This window comes from Lichenostomus cassidix, chromosome 2 (genome assembly GCF_008360975.1).
Source record: "Lichenostomus cassidix isolate B80296 chromosome 2, HeHo_3.0, whole genome shotgun sequence".
Classification (NCBI taxonomy): domain Eukaryota; kingdom Metazoa; phylum Chordata; class Aves; order Passeriformes; family Meliphagidae; genus Lichenostomus; species Lichenostomus cassidix.
The window spans coordinates 8,915,069-8,934,301 of record NC_139482.1 but is presented as its reverse complement, the minus strand read 5'-3'; the positions used below and the strand labels follow the sequence as shown (position 1 = coordinate 8,934,301).

General features: G+C 37.1%; 1 protein-coding gene across 3 annotated transcripts in view; it reads left to right on the top strand.

Annotated features, from left to right (window-relative positions):
- The window catches only part of PTPRN2 (protein tyrosine phosphatase receptor type N2), a 634,777-nt gene that overhangs the window by 218,022 nt on the left and 397,522 nt on the right, over positions 1-19,233 (top strand). For all 3 annotated transcript variants that reach the window (XM_085050284.1, XM_085050285.1, XM_085050286.1), the window contains 2 exons: positions 2,632-2,749; positions 7,565-7,727. In XM_085050284.1, coding sequence (XP_084906410.1) covers positions 2,632-2,749; positions 7,565-7,727 — 281 coding nt within the window. The remainder of the gene's footprint in view (positions 1-2,631; positions 2,750-7,564; positions 7,728-19,233) is intronic.

Sequence of the window (19,233 nt, the reverse complement as noted above, 5' to 3'; positions counted from 1 at the left end):
CTAACACTGATGTGAGTTAGAGGTGCTTGAGATACACCTGAGAGGGTATATTCCCTTAACTCTTGTTTCTTAATCTCTGTAAGAAGTATTCTGTTTTCCTTTCATCTATTTACTCTTTTTTAGTGGCATAGGTATATTTTTTACAGCGTTAAGGATGATAGTGCACCTTTACTGGTTTGAAATGCATTAGGAAAAAATGTAAAATACTGCAGCAGGAGAAAAAAATATAGTGAACATGAAAACAGACATACATGCTCTTGACCAGTGAGAATTGGCATCACAATGGTTTCATATGCTCTTTTACTGAAAACATTGGTTTTTGGAGCCACAAGAATCTGTATTGCTCAGGATTGAAACAGATTAATTTTTTATCTGTATGCAGGTACCACCGATGAACTCTTCTTGCTTTAATTTGAAAACAGCTCTTCAGAATTATTCAATGTATTTTTCTTAAAAGTTTATGTTATTTATTGTGTATTCTTTAGCCTTTAATAGGGTTAACATTGGCTTAGAGGTGGAAAGTGAAACTGTAGTGATTTTGGACTCATAGTTCATAAATTGGTAGTTTTAAGGCTGTGCTAATGATTTTAATATATATGTATTTTACCTGAACTTTTTATGTTGGACATTCTCCTAAAGTTGAAAGTTGTCTCAGTTTTTTCTCCTTCATGAGATTATAAGACAAACAGAAATATGTAGTCCTCAACGACAGAGAAGTAAACTTGAACTTACATACATACATATATTAAAAAAAAATATATAGAATGTATCTCAAATTTTTTTAAAATATAATTTGAATTACACTACACCAAAGTAATATTAGGTGTATGATGACTCATTTTTGTGTGTTCACATAAAAGCATGCTCTGAACAGCCTTAGATTTAGATTTTTGAAACTATTTGAATCCATCTTCTTACATGGCACGTTTGAAAAGGTGATATTTGCATTTGAAAAGGATGAATCAGAAATAAAACCAGATTAGATAGAGACAGATATTTTTCCCTCTCCCAACTGTCTGGAGTCATTAAGTGTCACCATTAACATCTAATATGGCTTCAAGTGAAGTGTTTCCTCAAAAAACTTGAGTAACATTTTTATTTAAGCAAAGGAGAAAGAAGGATCACAAGTGGAATGTTAGAAAGCATTTTTTGTTTGTTAAAGTCTTCATGCATTAATTACATTAGTTCAGAATTTTGATATTATTATTTTCACTAAGGAAAAAAAAAGTTTGGGATACAGTACACCTAAATTTTGCCCAAATGGCTTTTTTTTTTCTCCCCTCTAAATCTTGTCTAAATCCCACACAACAGCACAGTTTTAATGCTTCCTAAGCCTGTCTAATCTTACATTGAACTTTTTAAAGTATCTCCTCCCTAGGATGAAAATTTGACAAATAGTAATTTTTACTTCTGCACGCTCAGAATTTCCTCCTTTGGCAGAAGGGACAAATTTCCTATTTAGATTTTTTTTTTTTTAATTCTAGAATTTAATAAACAGACAAGTAATTCCTCTTCAATATGATGCAAAAATCTGAAGAGCCCGATGAATAAAGCACCCATCCAAGTAGTGAGGTGGCCAAGATCTGAGTTCTGCTGAGGCTGAGGATGCTTTATCTGCATTCTAATAGTCTGCCAAAATCAACAGACCTCACATTTATGGTGACATAGGGACTGAACCAGAAATGCCCTTCCAAGTTCTAACAACTTCTCTTCCTGGTTTTGACAACCACATCCAGCTGCTTCCATCTGGCGCTAGAGAGGATTTTTCTTTAGGTGGTTTCTTACAGGAATATTATCAGGATAACCATATCTGGAACTTTTATCAATATTCATTGGAGAGATTTGTGGTGTTTTGCTGTACACAGCATAAAAGCAGAAATTCTCTTCAGTTATGTGATCTTTAGTTATTAGGTATTTACAGATAATTGCATGGGCAAAGTCTGTGATCGGAATTGTTACCGTAACATGTAAAAAATCTGCAAATCAGGTAACAATTATGTTTGGAATTGTATCATTATTTCAAGTATAATTACCAGGAGATTGGCAGTGCATGTACTTAACAAGTAATCACTGTAATTTGCCTACATAGTTGCATTTCCCCCTTGTTGAAAAGTTCTTTGTTGCAACAATTAAATATAAAGATAACTTAAATTGACGTCCATGTGTGTTATACTAAAACTGCAGTGCTACCACTGTTCAGTTAATGTCCTAAACCTTAATGTTTTGTGGGGCAAACAGGGGGGACAGTGTGCTGTGAATGGGAAAGAAGTGAAGCAACCTTTCAACAGACCCCACCTAGTGGGATAATTTCCATAGCTGTCCAAAATAGCCCTTTTCTGTCCATTAAAACTGGTTTGCAACTAGTTAAGACACTGCTAAGACCAAGGGCTTCCAAAACATCCTTGCATGATTTACTATCTTCCTTCCATTGCAAGCAAGTTTCATTAGCAAGATTTCATTATCAGAATTTCATACAGAAGAATCTGTAGTTCAATCTTGGGTACCAATTAAATGAGGCTTTTCTCTTTTTTTAGTATTGTTCATATAGGACATATGTTTTCCAAGCTTCCAATTTACTAAATAGTGAATCTGCTTTCTTTTTTTTTGTTTGTTTCTTTCATTATTTATCAGGTTTTACCTGGCGAGATGATTACACACAGCATGTTATTGGTCAGGAGCTCTCAACAATTCACAAAATCCACAGCAGACACCCTGATGTATTTGCATCTGAAGGATCTGACACAGGAAGGTAAGTCTTCTCCAGTGGTTTTACCTGGTTTTTGGAAAAGTTTGCAAGTGATAAGACATAGGCTGGCACAGAAGCAGAATTACAAAATCTATGTGATAAAGGTGTCTACCAGTGTTCAGGGGACAGAATGAATTAAAACCCTGGACCTTGTTCTTCTGATTATTTTCTCTTTATTTTCTGATTATTTTCCTTCAAGTTAAGGAAATACACTTTCTATCTTTAATTAAGTGTCAGAATTCAAAACATCAGGCCTTTTATTCAGTTTATGCACTGTCCTGTGTCAGTTCAGCCATCCCTACCAATGACTGGGCTAAGAAGGCCACCTTATAGTAGCTCAGCCACAGGAGAGATTTTATTCTGGACTAAGCACTGAATGACATTCTGAGCAACTAATCTTATTTTCAAAGTCAAATTCTTCTAAAACATACCTATAGCTGATTTGAAGTCCACAGATTCCCAGTGGTAGTTGCAACATTTTTTCAGGAAGGAGAGATTCATACAAGTTCCCATGATGGAAAATAATGTTGGGACGTGGCTTGAAAGGTATTGAGGGGTGACTTTGCAGTAATTGGTTGCAAAAGACACATCTGTAGTTCTGTAGAGTGATATAGTCGTGTAACCTGCAATTATATCATCTTCATATACAGTTACACATAGAAAGAGACTTTTTTACCTGGTCTGTTCTGTCCTGGAGGCTTCTACATGCAACCCAACCACACAAACCCCAGAATGAAATTTTAGGAACAATTAAAAATTACAAAATTAGCTTCCTCTTACATGATTTTAAGAAATAAATTCTCAAAAATAGTGAATTTTTTGAAAGAAAGGTCTTTTTGTTAAAAATCTTTCCTCATAGTGGGATAAATCTGAGCTTCCAACCTTGATGGGCAAAATATTTAATGCTGGAATTCAGATCTTCATGTACTGCAGTATATGGTTTGCATGTACTGCAGAACCATTTCTTTTCTAGATTGCTTTTTTGTGGAAATAAAATGGTGTGTCATTGATACTTCCCAGTGTCTTCAACTGTGTTTGCCTCACTTTGTTTTGATTTAATTCAGAGATTTTGACCCTGTATTTTACACGTTTGCTCATTCAAAAGCATTTCATAAAATCACAGCAGCATTTCAGGAGTGCAGTAAGGTAGAAACTTAACTTCTAAAGAAGATAGTGATCTGTAAATTACCATAAAGGTGATAACAATATGTGGTTAAATCCATAAACAGGTTTTTCTACTGCTTAGATACACAAAATGTCATTATTGAATGGCTTACTCTCAGTAGATGGTATCAGAAATGATCTTCAGTATCTTCTGGGGAGTTTTTTTTTTTTATGAAAGTACCTAAAATTTTTATTCATGAGAGTAAGACAAAATAGGCCAGATTTCCATGAGATCAAGGCCATATTCTGCAGTGCTCCAGATTTTTAGTTATGTAAAAATTAAAAAATACAAGTAGACATAAAAAATAATTTATAGTTTAGATTGAAAACAAATGGTCACTTTAAGGAGTTCTTGTTTGTGACGTTTTACATTTTTAACTAGAACTATGTGGCAGAATAAAAGGCCATTTTGTGTATTGGTACTTCAGGAACATCAGGATTTCAAATGTGTTCACATATAGGAGTTCCTATTGTGGATGGATTTTCTGCAGTCACCAAGCTGTGCTTCTGAAAGCATTATTTTATGTGCCAACAGTTTAAAGCATTAATTGATTTTTCTGGTTGTCCATTTGCAATGTGTTCTGTAGGTCAGAGAACAGTAGGAAATCTGGTGTCTTGTAGATTCTGATCAAGTGTGTTATATGTTCAGTGTGCTCAGTGTGCTGCTAAAATCTTATCAGATAATAATTAAATAATTTAAAAAGCAACTTAGAGTAGGTATCTAATTATCAAAGAAACATTATGGCAGGAAGACCTTTTATTAAGGGTAACGTGTGTAATAAGACAATATGAAGTCATACTAATGAGTCATTAATCCCCACAGAGCTGGTGAGAGCAAGAAAATAGACTCAGACACTTGAAAGGTAAATTGACTTAGGCTAAATTAGTGCATATGAAATCTGATGAAACAGAAGACATGGATTTCATCTCAAAAAAAAAAATGCTGAAACTGGGAGTTTGATTTCAAGATGAAAGTTCTTTCTTTGTTGGCTAACTGGAGTGTACGTGGTATTTCCTGGGTCCTTATTAAATTTCAAAAACCCCTCTCTTGAAAGAGGATCCAAGATAAAGGGAAAAAGTCCATTCTGCACACAGGGAATAAATGTCAGTTGTGTTCATTGGTGCAATTAGGCAAAACCACAAACGTTTCCAGCAAACTTCAATGTATGAAATGGGGTATAGTATTATTTCGATAATAGAACCATCATTAAGTCAGTAATAAGATTCTCTCAGCATTTAAAAGGGAGAAATTTATTTTAAAATGTGTGGTATCTAATAATTGTGAATTGCAGAAATAGCAGAGGTGCAGTGATTTAGATATTTCCACAAAAAAAGCTTCTGAAATTCTAGATTTTGTAGAAATACATAATTATTTCTGTAGATAAATAATTATATGTGGTATTGTCTTAATGCTCTTAAGTTCATTGTATGCAGAGTAATTTTTCAGAGAAAATTAAAACTGAAAATACTTCCAAATAAGTGCACAAAAAACCCCTCATCTGACAGTCATTTCTCCTACTCATCAGGTCTTTTATATATTTTTTTCATCCATTTCCCAGTATCACTTTGTCAAATTTAAAAGAAACATTTTAATTTAGTTGCAATAATAGGTCAGTTAATGCATTTTCATTTCTGAGTTAACAAGGTGATATACTGGAGAACTACAAAAAGTTTTAGAAATCTTTCAGATGTATTCATAGTATCTTATTAAAGTTGGCATAAAATGAAATCTAAAGCTTTTTAGTCTTTTACATCTTAATTGTTTAAATGTTTATAGCATAAAATATTACATCTAATGTGGAATGTAAATATGAGTGCAATTACTGTCTCCATATGAAAAATGAGAAATCTTAGACCCCAGATTTTGCTTCTAGTGACAGTGACTATATATCATAAATAATGTTTGAAAAGCCAACCTAAATACTATCCTTTGTCTGTGCATTCAGTTCCCATTAGCTCCAGTGGAAATCCTTGGGGCAGAATTCAGTCTGGTTTTTTTTTTTTCATTTTCGCTTCCTTTTAAAATTAGTGAAGAAAAGCAGAAGAAAGGTGTTGGAATTAATCAATGAATGAAAGATGAGTGTTGGCAACTGGGATCCTTTCTATGAAGAGAGCCTGTTTGGATTAGTTCATCTCTACTGAAGCAGAAAGCACAGTGCCCAGGTTTTTCTAAAACTGCAGAATAGTTTTGGTCTGGCTTTAAGCTGAAAAGGAGGTGGATAATGTTACCTGCATGTCCACACTCCATCAGAAGGCAGAATTTAGTGCTCTGGAATAAGAGAAAAATGCAAACAGCATGAGAAGGAAGCAAGACTTATGGTAAATTAGATCAGGTTTGCTCTAGTGCTCAGTGCAGTAACCCTTCTTTTTCCTAGAGTTGGTGTGCCTGGTGGGAACATGCTTGTTTTACACTGGGGAGAAGTGGAGGATTTTTCTGCTATTTCAAAGTGAGCAAACCTGTGAGCACTGTTGGATGCAATGCCACCACAGCAGATTAGGTTATTAATTACATCTATTAGTATTAAATTAGTAGAGACACACATTTGATACAACTGTGAGCATGGAAGGAAGGCTGTTCCTTTTTTATTAAAGTAAGATAATTAAACCCCAGCTTTGGAAAATGATATAATGGTGCTCTGTCAGGCTGTGCCTCTGCATAAGTGCCAAGACGTGGGCTGGTAGAATAAAATTTTATTTACAGTGGCACAGAGATGTTGAAAGTCAAATTCATTTACTGAGCTGGAAAGCTCTTCCACCTGGAATTCTTCTTCACTGAGGAAGTGTGTGGGCATGTGAATAGGAAATGGTGACACCAAAAGGTGATTTCCCTCCAAAGAATGCATCACTCCCAGGGAAGGAAGAGGGCTGGGAAGCTTCTCTGCTTTCTTGCACAAGGAATGAAACACTTACCGATGCTGACATTTACATTATCTTCTCCGTTTAGATGTTGAGATAGATGAGGACAGCTGGTAATAATTCAGATTCATTGCACAGAGCGCTCTGAATCCCATATAAACACCTCTACACTGCCATTGTTTAATCACATTTCCAGCTTTTCTTTGCAAATGTCACCAAAATCTGTCTAAACCACTCAGGAAACACCACTATTCTGTGAATCCCAAGCACATGAGAAGATCAGAAGAGATACTTGTTCCATCTCATTATTCCTTTTTCAAGCCTTTCACTGGAGTTTTCTTGCTCCATTATTTCTGCATATCCAGTAGTCCTCTTTCTATTCTTTACATTGGTGCAGGGCCAAATTGGTGTTGAATCTCATCATCATCCAGCAAGTTTTCGAAGTCTTTGAGCCATCTCATATTTCTTTGGGGTGCAATTTAATCATGTGCATTTTCTTTTTATATTTGCATTTACATTGCATTTTCTTTTTTTCTTCTGAATATGGCTTTGCCTTGATGTGGCATTTTATTTGATTTACAGTAGAGTCATTAACTTTGATTCATTAAATAAATTGTTAATAGTGCAAGATTGACTGCTTTTGCTGAAACACTGAATTTTCTATACTTTTGTGGTTACTAAGCTTTTGAGTGACTTTTCTGTTATGTATTGAACTACAGTGGTTTGCAGTGCCTTTTTAGTTGGCCACTTTGTACATTGAACAGGCTGCTAACTCTTTTCCTTGCTTTTGCTGTGCAGGACTCTGGGACAGAATGCAGATAATGAAAGAAATTATGATGTGGAAAATGATGTGAACTTGGCCAAATCTCTTCAGCAATACCTTAAATATCTCAGAATTCTCTCCCAGTCTGCATCTAAAAATTTGTATCCAAGGAAGACAAGTGACAAAGCTTCTGTCAAGGTAGTATTTTTAATGTGGTTCCTACATTCTGTGATTTTGGCTTTCTGTTTCTGAGTTCTCATTTTTGAAATATCCCCTTTGTCTCAGGACCAGACGTTTTTTACTGTCTCCTCCAATTGATTATCATAACTGCACTAACCAAATTTTCTCAAAATTAATCACCTTCAGCATTATAAATTCTTTACCTCATCAAATCTGGAGAATTTTACCTGAATTAGGGATGGATTGCGTATGATGAAGAAGGAGGAGTGGGATAAAGGTGGTAACATCTTCACTAGCTGATCTGAAACCACACTTTCTGTATCTGAACCACTCCTCTCCAAAAACTTGGCTGAACTGCTGTATGAGTTCTTGCTGGTGTTTATGTTGCTTAGGTTACAATTAATACAGTCTTTAAGCAGTTTTTAATAATGGGTCTGATAAACTGAGCCTCAACATTTCGTACTTCTTACTGAGCATAAGGAAAGCCTATTGTGACCAGTTAAGGTTCACATGTATACTTTATAAATGTACAGATAGCTAGAAAGATAAATCACAACCATTAAATCTTGAGGATTGAGTATGTCAAAAGCCACAAAAATGCCTATTTGAGAACTAAAGCATTTTTTCCTGTTCCTAGAGAAAATCTGTCTCACTCCAAGATGCAACTTGATAAATTTCTAAAAAGCTTTTGGAAATGAATCAGGTGAAGAGACTATAGAGTCAAAGCCAAACTGCTGGATGAATTCAGGGACTAACTCAGAGACACCAAACTGCTGTGGTGTCTCTGCAACAGCAGCTCCTGGCATCAGCAGCAGTTGTAGCACCCTTTTAGCTGTGGTTGTTACTGTCAGAGCACAACTTCCCAGTTTCTGACTGACATACATACAGCACTTATGATTTATGGCTCATGTCATTAGGTGCTCATCTGGGGCAAGAGAAGCTTCCAGGCAGCAAGGCAGCTCTGAGCAGGGATTAGGGCTACCTTCGTGGTACTTTTCCTCCACTCTCTCCTCATGGGTGCAGGCTGCAGTGAGGATGCTCTGTTTTGAATCACTGGCTTTCAAGAAAAACTTGCTCAAGAAGTGTTTTGGTGGGTCTGGTGTTGTCATGCGAGTTCATAAATAATCCATATGGCTGAGACCTTCTGTGGGGAAGCCTGCTGTGATAACACCACCCACCAACCTTATCGAGTGTTGCCATGGAGATGGGTACTCTGCAGCCTGGGGGAGTGGGATAAAGAGGAGAAAATCTGGAAATGAAGCACGTATAGGGAGCAAACTGTACACTTCTATTTACTAAGGAGTATTTTGAAACAACAGACAGTGAGTCGGATGTGTTACCTATAGTTTAAAATCATAAAAGTAGAAGAGAAAGGAAATTTATTGTAAAAACTAATAATCAGCCATGAATTTTAAATGATCCTGGAGATATTGCCCTATCTTCAGCAAATAAAATGTAACTGGTTTTCTTGAAAAAGCAAGAGGGACATGGTATTTTTATCTGAGTCATTGTTTTATTAGTGGAATAACATTTAAACAAGAGAGAAACCAGGGTTTTTGCTGCTCCAGGAAGCAGAAAAAACCTCATAAAATTTAATAATTTGAAAAGAGAAGGCAGGAAAGTAACTGAATGAGCTACCTTTGATATTGTTGTACCACTTGAAATTGGAGATGGCTACCTTGTTTACTTTAATTGCAGGCTTCAACAAAATATCGGTACCTTATTTTTGTACTTGATATATAAGTAAATTACAAACCCACATTAGATAATTGTAGCAATATCTGATCTTTTAAACTTTCTTGTCCTTTTCTGATTAAAAATAAGCACAAGACAGAGGTACTTTACCTTACTTAGAATTGCAGTTTTTGGGCCTTTGTCCTTCTTTAAAATAATTTTATTCCAGGTGTGTATTTATCTCTGTCACTTCATTCCTGTTGTTGGGGAGCAGGAGATGTAACACTACTCTGGTTGCTTTGATACCTTATGTGCTGTGAAGTGTAGCTGAGTCTTGCAGAAATTTAGTGCTTCTAGACAGACTGAGGGGATTCTGATTCCAACCCTGACATCAGAGGTCTCTGGCCAAATGTAAAACAAAGGGAGATAAAAGGCAAAGAGGTTTTAAATTTTTCCTTGTACTCTGAAAGTGTTATTTTGTATCTTAATGTGTATTTTACAAACTTTCAGTCTTCAGTCGCCCTACTGTCTTCCATTTATATTATCAGAATAAACCTACAGAGCTTCAAAATTGATGAGTAGACATCACACATACAGTTGAGCAGAAAGTTGTAAGATAAAACATCACAAAACTTAAAGCAGGTAACTCTTTTCCTGTTTCCCTTGTTCAAACAACTGTCAGCTTCAGCCTTGATACAACAGTGACAGAAATAACACCAGTAAACTTAAATCATGTGATTGACCAAAATTCCTATGATGTCTACCATTTACTGCAAGAGCTTCTTTGAGTGATTTTTGAAGCACTTGAAGTTCTCACTAACTTGGAGTTATTTCTCAGTGTTTAGGCAGTATCTGCTGCAGGCTGTAATCTAGCCAGCTGATAATGACTCTGCCAGGGAATAAATAGCAGCAAATCAGAAGTTTGGTGGGTCTGTTTCCCGAGGATTGCAGTTGTAAAGAACATTTCACTTTAGTTCAGCTGAAAAGAGTTGTTCAGGAAATGGGCACTTGGTGGCATTTGTTACTTAAGCATTAGCTAGTGAGATTTTGTGTTTGGTTTTTGTGGTCTTCCCCACACACACACTTGGGCTGTATGAAAGTTTTACCATTCACAAAATGCTGTTATCAGTCTTTGTGATACTTTTCTTCCAAACCTGGATGTAGTGTGGAAAATAACACATAGCCAGGCACATATTGTAATGAGAATTGGTTTATCTTAGCTACACAGGGAAGAAATGCAAAGGCTTCAAATCACCTGGGAATTGCCCTGCCCTTCTCCCCTCCAGCTGGAACAATCCTCTCTCATATCAAAACACCCAAAACCCTGAAAAACCCACTGCACTGCAACACCCACTGTTGCTATTCCTACAGAAACTGAGGCTCAGGGTTTTGTTGTGTTCAAAGGGATAGGTAGCTGGTATTGCTAAATTCACCAGCTGTAAAGGAGAACTTGTCTTTGCTGCTACTGCTGCTCTGTAGGAGCACTGGAGTAGCAAGAACGTGGTGGTGGGAGCTTGAGGAAATCTTTAAATAAAGGAGGTGCAAGAAGAAAAAAATTACTTTTTTTCATGGGGACTGTTACAACAAAGCAAAACAGAGACACAGAAAAAATGGTCAGTATAGTGAGGAATGATCCTTTAATATAATTTTCTTTAAGTCCAAATGCCTGTATTTGAATAGTTACAGGAGATTTCAATTGTGCTGCTTCCATCTGACCAAGACAATTTTTTTCATCGTGACAGAAAGCGAAATTATTTGAAACCTGACCCAAATGTACTTCCTGTTGGACAGGCTAGGAATGAGGAAGTTGCCATTGCACTTGTGCTGTTGCTGTATTTCTTGTTGCAGGGATCTCTCTTCTATGGTTTGGGGTTTATGGCTGGAAGATTCATGGAATTGCTTTTCCTTCTTCCCCCTGAGCTGGCCTCTGAGGGCTTCAGACAGAGTGGGTCCTACCTGCTGCTGAGCTCTTTGTCAGGCCAATGTGCCATTCAGGCTCTTGTAGATAGGATGGGGGGAAAGAGAAAATTATGTCAGAATCATTAGGGAATTCATTGAATTCTCTGTTGTTTCTTTGTGTTTTACTTACATGTATTTTCATGGTAGACTTCTTGTGTAGGTATTGTGATTAAAGAAATCTCCATGTCTCAGGTATTCTTACAAATTTTAAAGCAAAGATTTTTGGGAAAAAACCCAGGATCTTTACATCAAAGAAGTTGCTAATAAAAGCCTTTTCAGATTCATGAAAGGGAAAAGAAACAGGTAAAGTGACTGGTTAGTGCCAGAGGGTTGTGGCTTAGCAGTGCAGTGGTGCTGAAAGGGGAGAAGGTGCAATTAAAAACTCATATAAATTATATAAAATTAAAATTCATGTATTTGCTGCCCTAAAAAAATCAATTGTTTGAATCTTTGTAATTGATCACCAAGAGAACTAAGATGTGTGATAATTATTTAAAAGTATTATTATTTATTTTAGAAAATCTGAGTGTATGCATGCTCAAAGATACACTCTGAGCTTATCTGCAAATAATAATTACTGTGATTAACTAGTAAGAAATTACTCAGTCATTGCACATTTTAATCTGGAACTTTAATTCAAAAAAGCAGTGCCCTTATTTATCTAACACTGATTAAAATACAGGACTGAATGAAGTTCATCAGAACTTTGACAAAAAGTAAAAAAACTTCCTGCAATGTATACATTTAAACTCTATTTATATAAATGTAAAATGTAAATACAGTGATATCTGAACATTTCCCAAGCATTGGTGTATTCATTTACATAAAGCCATTACAAAGCAGAGAAGAACTAATTACTACTACTAATGCCCCTACTTCACAGACAGATCAGACAGATTTTCTGAGGTCATGCAATAATTGTTTGAAAAAGTGTAGAATAAAAGCTGAACCTCAAATCGCAGAAAAGTATTTAATCTTTTGGATCTTTCTCCCCTCTACTGCTCTTTATACCAAAATAGAAACATTAAATCCTCCTTCAAAAACCCAACAAACACTCATACACACACACACACACACACACACAAATCACTAACAAACAACCAAACAAAGAAAACCCCACAAAATCCAAAACCAAACCAGAACAACCCCAAACCCGACAAACAAACAAACTCCCATAAGCACTGCAACAGAAATTATTTGACCATATAAATATGTCTGTATTGGTGCAAGTCAGCCTAAACTCATTCCATGATAAATGGAATTAAAAGAGAATTTCCAAGTTCTGATCCATGTACTTTAATTTAAATATATAAAATAAGACACTGTAATTTCCACCCTCTTGGCCACTCTGCATGAATCTGGTGTAGATTGCAATTTTTTTTGGAAGGACTAGTATCCACACACTTAAAGCTCTAACAGAATCATGGCTAGAAAGCCTAGTAAAATTGCAATTGTGTTGTTTGTGGCATAAATAGTCTGGTGGTCTAATGTGACTCGTAATTTACCTTCTGAACTAATAATTTGGTAAGGGAGCATTCTAGTGCTAGTATCATGCACTCCAAGTCTTAGACCTAACCCATACTTTTACCTACAATCCATCAGTTTATGCAGGATGTAATGACAGAATTCCAACATCTAACATAGAAACCATCATTGCCCTTATCACACAGGTATCTCATAAGGATTAATTATTTTTGCAATTATTAGAAGATACAAGTGCCATAGAAACGTTATTATAAATGATCTGTGTCAAGTCTGGAGTCTTATTTAACAGGGCAGTTAATTAATTTCTAGCAATTCCCAGAGGAAACATAGATTGATATTTTTAAAATCTCAAATACTGACTGGATAATAAGATTTGGGTTTTTTCAGATACTTCCCTTCAAAATCAACTCTTTTTTTCCAAATACCATGTGTTTGGAGTTCTTTTCTGTAATTTTTCCTGCAGGTTTGATGTTTGTCTTGCAAATATTTACTCCCTGTGCTTCAGTACACTGCAATCAGTAAATGGAAGATGATGGAGCTGATACAAATTTTAAAGTGCATTCCATGTTCATTTTTCTATCATACTTATCAAATAAGAATGTAGAGCTCACAGAAATTTAAACTTACTTTATCTGCCTCTGTGTCAGTGTGTTGGTGTAGACATTTCAGAACAGTGGAACAACAATTTTTATTTTTAATGGGGGGAAAAGATCTCAGCTGACCTCAAGCTGTTGTCCAGCAAATGGAAAGTTGCTTTCAGTGGGGTTGTAAAGCTGTGGGCATCGATCCTGCAGATCCCTATTCACTTGCATTCTTTAGGGCAAAAGTATTTTCTAGAGTCATGTGTTGGAGTTATAAATATATTGAATTGGAGTTAATGTGCTCAATTTTTGGCAGATGAAGATCATCATGTTTCTATGTAAATCATCTTTAGATAATGAGATAGCTCAATATACCAGCATATGCCTACAGAAAATGTGTTTAAACATCATTCTCTGAAACCTTGAGTAGCAGACTTATTGGCACATGAGCCAAATGTTCTCAGGCAAGGGAAGCTGATCCACCCTGGTAGCTGTGTCAGCACTGATCACCACACTGCACAGTTTCTACCATCACTGGGGGTTCACTGTCGCTCTTTGGTTCCTGCTGGTAGTGTCAGGAAGCTCCTGAATGCAGAGGCTTGACAGAGGTCAAGATGCCCCAAGTCCTGTTGTCCCCATGTCCAGGCAGCAGCCAAGGGCAGCAGTGATGCCAATAGGCACCACAGGACACAGTGTGACTGGCTGGTGGCACTCAGAGCACTCTGTACACATGTGGACACAGAACAGAGCTCCTCACACTGAGGAATTGTTAGAAATTGAGTTTGTTGAGAAGATAGGACAGACACAAGGCATGGTCAGACAAGTGCATTGGTCAGCCTGCTTGCATGTTACCAGTCCCTGATATTCCTTTTTCCTAAACATCCCATAATATGCCTTGGACAATGACAAGATGGCACCCCATAAGGAGTCCCACATCCCACAAGGAGTCCCACACCCCTGCAGACATTAATCCCTTTCAATCTGCAGGCTGATCCAGAGAGCTTCTCCCATCAGCTGCCTGGTGGGTGGCACTCCTGGACATGTTGGCTGATGGCTCACCCTGGATGGAGCTGGGGCAGGAACCCCTTGGCATTGATCAGTTATTGGGATTCATTCACCCTTGTTTTTGTCCATGTGTTTTATCCTTTATGTCTGGACACAAGCCAGGTTATCATGGATCCCGATGCATAAAACTGACCTTATATTTGTTTATGATGAGATAATGATGAGTCCTGAGGAAAGACCACCCAGAACTCCTTCTACACCAAAGAAAATTTTGTTTTGACCCATAGGATGGAGATGTGTCAGAAACAGAGAGAAAAAACAGCAGTTATGAAAACTAAAGATAGTAAGTTATATCAACTGACAGTACAAATTATCCATGTAGAAGAGTCTTGGATGCTTGGAGGGAAAGCAAGCAGATACAATCAGTCCAAAGGAGATCAAGAATAGCTGGGAACACTTGAGACTTAAAAGTGATTTTATAAAATAGTAGCTTATACATGAAAGAAGCCTGTGTATTTGTCATCTGGGTTTTTTTTTTCTTTCCTTTTTTGAGGGTTGTTTTGTTTAAGAGAGGAAGTCAAATCTCTGAAATTAACTGAAATTATATCAGTAGAGATTATTGAATTCTGTAGAGTCCCTGGACAGTCCTGTTGCACTGTGGTTTCACAATGAAGATTAGGAAACAAAGGCATGGGTAGTTTTGATCAAAGTAGACTCTGAAAACTCCTTTTGCTTGATCAAATTTTTGACCTTGCAAACTACAGGATGTTGATTAACAATCCTTGCCACCTCCTCTAATGTAGTTGTCAAATGTTTCAAAGTTATTGTATTTTTCAGAAAGAAAATAGAAAACAGTTGCAGAAAATTATTAATGAAATAGTAGGTCAGGTGGGATGACTGCAATGGCACCTGTTGCCTTAAGCCTGTGAATCTGTGCAAAGGCCGTGGCCTGATGCTATCCCATCACTGCAGGAAGCACTGGTGTGGCCTCTTTACCACTTTCTGGATTCTGAATTAGCCCTCCAAATTCTTGGGGGTTGTGTGTGGTGTAATATCATTGCAGTAGGTGAAAGGTCATTATCAGCTGGTAGAAAAGGCTTTTGCTCCATTATTTCTGAGCAAATGGAATTATTTCATTTGCTTTAGTTATTATTTTCAGACCCAGCTAACACTGGGTTTGGTGCAGAGTGTGCAAGGTTGTATCTCCACAACACCCGTTTGGCGCTCAGGGTTCATTGTTGGGTGGATTTCTCTCAATTTAAAGGTCAATTGAGAGGTGCAAATTCACGGTCTACACTTTGATTTAGCAATCAGGCAGTGCCACTTGTGCTGGTGTTTGTTTTGGGGGCTCCCATGAGTGCATGAATCTCCCATGTAGCGAGTTTGCATGAGGCAAGTGAGTGAGTCACAGAGCATCTAGACTGTGTCTGGTAGGAAAAGCTAAACTTCTTTCATTCCACACAGTGAGTTAAGGTATGAGGTAATTTCATTTCTGGTTGTCTTTGGAAAGTGTTATTTTATCCCACCATGTGTAAAGATGGGCCATCCAGTGTTTGTTGGGGTTTTCTTTTCTAGTTTCAGAGACCAGAATGTCAATATCTCAAATAGGAGCAGTAAATTAAGGGTTGTAGGTGGAATCATGCTCCAACCAAATTTAGGTGGTAGCAAACATGGATTAATATCTGCAAATGCATCAAACAGGAAAACATAAATGAAACTGAGGGTGGAAGATTTCTTCTTTATGCATTTCCAAGGGATTTTTTGTTAGCTCTATATGCCTTCAAGATTTAGCAAATGTATCTGCAAGAAAGGAAGTATTTTGTCATAAATATGATTCCATTCTTGCTGCACTTGGGCAAATAATTCAAGTCAGTCTACCCTTTAGTGGATAAACTGAACAGCATTGTGTTGTATGTATCTAATCCTGCACCCCTCTTTTGGTTTGTTTTTGTTGTTTTTTTTTTTTAAATAAAACATGTAGTCCATAGACATTTCCATAGTGTGTCTGCACAGTGTAATTAAATGTGCCCTTCTGTGAACTTAATGCAAAAATGCCACTTAGTTACATACCTCAACCATACAAGACATTGCCCTAGCAATTCCATCTTCAGAAAGGTTAGTGTGTGTGGATTTTTTATAATGTGTGAATTATCGAGATAGCTTATTTGAAAGGTGGTGAAGGAGAGGAAAATCCTGTGCAGGTGGAGAAATAATATTTTTTTTCTAAACTGAGGTGTTTAGCAATTTGGAGTACTTTTCAAATCACTGTATACTTTTGTATCAGTGACATGAGATAATTGAACAGTATTTTACCTATTAGAAAATGAAATGTGCCTGATAGTAACAGGGACTTGTATTTCAACCCTACTCAGTATAAACCATCTATATGGTAACTAGTGCATTATTCTTTATTTTTGCACATTTCACTTCGTATTTGTTTGGGGTGGTTTTTTGTTTGTTTTTCTTTTTTTCTGTTACTGGCAGTACTTCATATAAATCCAGTGTAACTAACCCAGAAAATTATTTCTTTTAAAAATTTCCAAATCTGTGTTTCCCTCTGCTTCTCCATAATGTTAGAAGATTCTCCAAAAGCACCAACATGGGAATTTACATTCTTCTTTTCACAAACCATGGATTATGCCATTTAACTTTGACATTAATCAAACTAGCAATGTCCATGTTCAGGAGTTTAGCTTGCAAAACCCACTTCAAATAAGATAATCACAGTGCTCTGCAACTGTTATTAATAGCTTGAGATGTAAATTGCCACTGGTTTCTAAATCACATATAACTGATATCCTTGTCCTATATTTTTCAACAAAAATTAGATGTTTTTTTCCCATAGTTTAGGATTGTATTTATCTGTGCTGCAATTTTACTTGGGTTTCACCTTACATATGTCATTTGGCTCATATAATTTCAATGTTTTGTTTGAGATGGGGCAGCCAGGAAAGGGATTTTTTTCCCCTCCAAGTGGAGGATTGCCATACAGCTGTGAGACCCCTTTAATTAAGTCAGAGTAAGCTACATCAGATGGGCTGCTATCTGAGTGAAGACAGCTCAGCTGTCAGTGCTCTGCTTTAATTAGAACTTTTAATATTTCATCCCTTACTGCCCAAAGTGTGACCTGTCAAGCTGCTGAGAGGCTGCCCCTTCCTGACAGAGGTGCAGCTCTGAGCCCAGGACTGGCACACACTGATATCCAATATGTATACAATCACTTGGTGGGTTAAAGCTCTTTTCTTTGTTGATGTGCTCATTGAAAAAACAGAAAATCACTGATCTGTTAATGTTAAAGGATATTTGGACTTGTTAAATAGCTCATCAAAAGCCAGCCCACATCTCCTGACCCTAATCTTTCACAGTGGTTTGAGAGTGTGCAGCAGTTTCTTCCCCTCTAAGACTTGATTTATTAATAAAGCTTAAGAGGCCAAAGAGATGTAGATATAGGAATAGATCCAGGTTAGCGTGCAGGTACCCAAGCTGGATTGAGTTGATTTCACTTTATGGGGAACATCCTCTTCCCCCTGTTGCATTTCTCCCTTTCCCAGTTCCCTGTTCTTCCCCCCCTTGTGCCCAGGAGGTTCTCTGGAAGGCAGGGAGAGCAGGAGTGGGAAAGGCAGATGGCAGCTTATGTGAATTCTCAGTGAACTGCTTGGGGTTTCCTGGCTGTTTTGTGCCATCCTCCGCAGTTCCTCCTCACTCTGGAGTGAGAATCATTAGAGAGTTAATTACCCCAGGCAAAGACCCATTGAAATGGGAGATAAATGCATCTGCCTGTAAGTTTTTCACATTTAGGCTTTGCTATTAAGCATGTAAACAGCGTTCAGCTTGCATTTTGACAAGTGGCTCCCCCTCGGAGCTGATCAGAGCAGTGCCTACCCTGCAGCTGGAGCACCGAACCAGAGCTGCACTGCTGCTGTTTGATACAGTTCCCAGGGGACACTGAAATATTTCATACACAAAGCTGCTTGATCTCTAGCTCTATATTCTTTGACACTGCCTTACTGTAGCCCAATTTCTTGGCTTTCAAAAAGCACATTTCTGTGTTAAACACCAACTGCAGATATCCAAAGCCTTGCCTTGGTGGATCACAAACCAAAGTGGCCAAAGTGCCTTTTGTCTCTGTAATAAAATTGCATATACCATAAATCTGTTGAAATCATGGTATGGAACCATGGAATGAAACTCTTCAATCATTTCTTAAGGGAAGAAAAAGCCTCTTAGAGAGAAAGGGATATGAATATGTGTTGAAAAATCCACTGGCTGTTCTTAGAAAAAATAAAACTATTCAGATGGAGAGCAAAATTATTGTCTAGAAATTAAGACCTAGATAAAATCTAAAAGAATGTCTTCATCTCTGGAGGAGTTTATCAATCTTCCTTATTTTGATTTTACAAATACATTAGGAAATACATAAATAATGATTTTTTTTCTGTCTGAATCCTTCTAATTGCTCTCCTCTGGAGTGTACAGTCTCTTCACTCCCTCTGTATTTTGCAGCTCCTTCTGTCCTAAATCATTATGTCATCAGTGCACAGGGACACCAGTGATTCACTATAATTTATAGCAGTGAGAGCTGAAATAGTCCCTGTCCTAAGTTTGCCACGTTGTGATGTAGTTTGTGTGACAGTTTAACCCAGGAAGCAGAGCTGAGAAGCAGCGCCCATTCTTCAACACACACAGTGTGGGATGCAACTTCAGCAAAGCATCCTGAGGGAATTATAAACAAACAATCTAATTGGGATGATTGTGGATATAAGTAAACCTCTCAGCTCAAAGTTGTATTTAGCAAGAAGTGAAGGAAAATGATTTTTGAA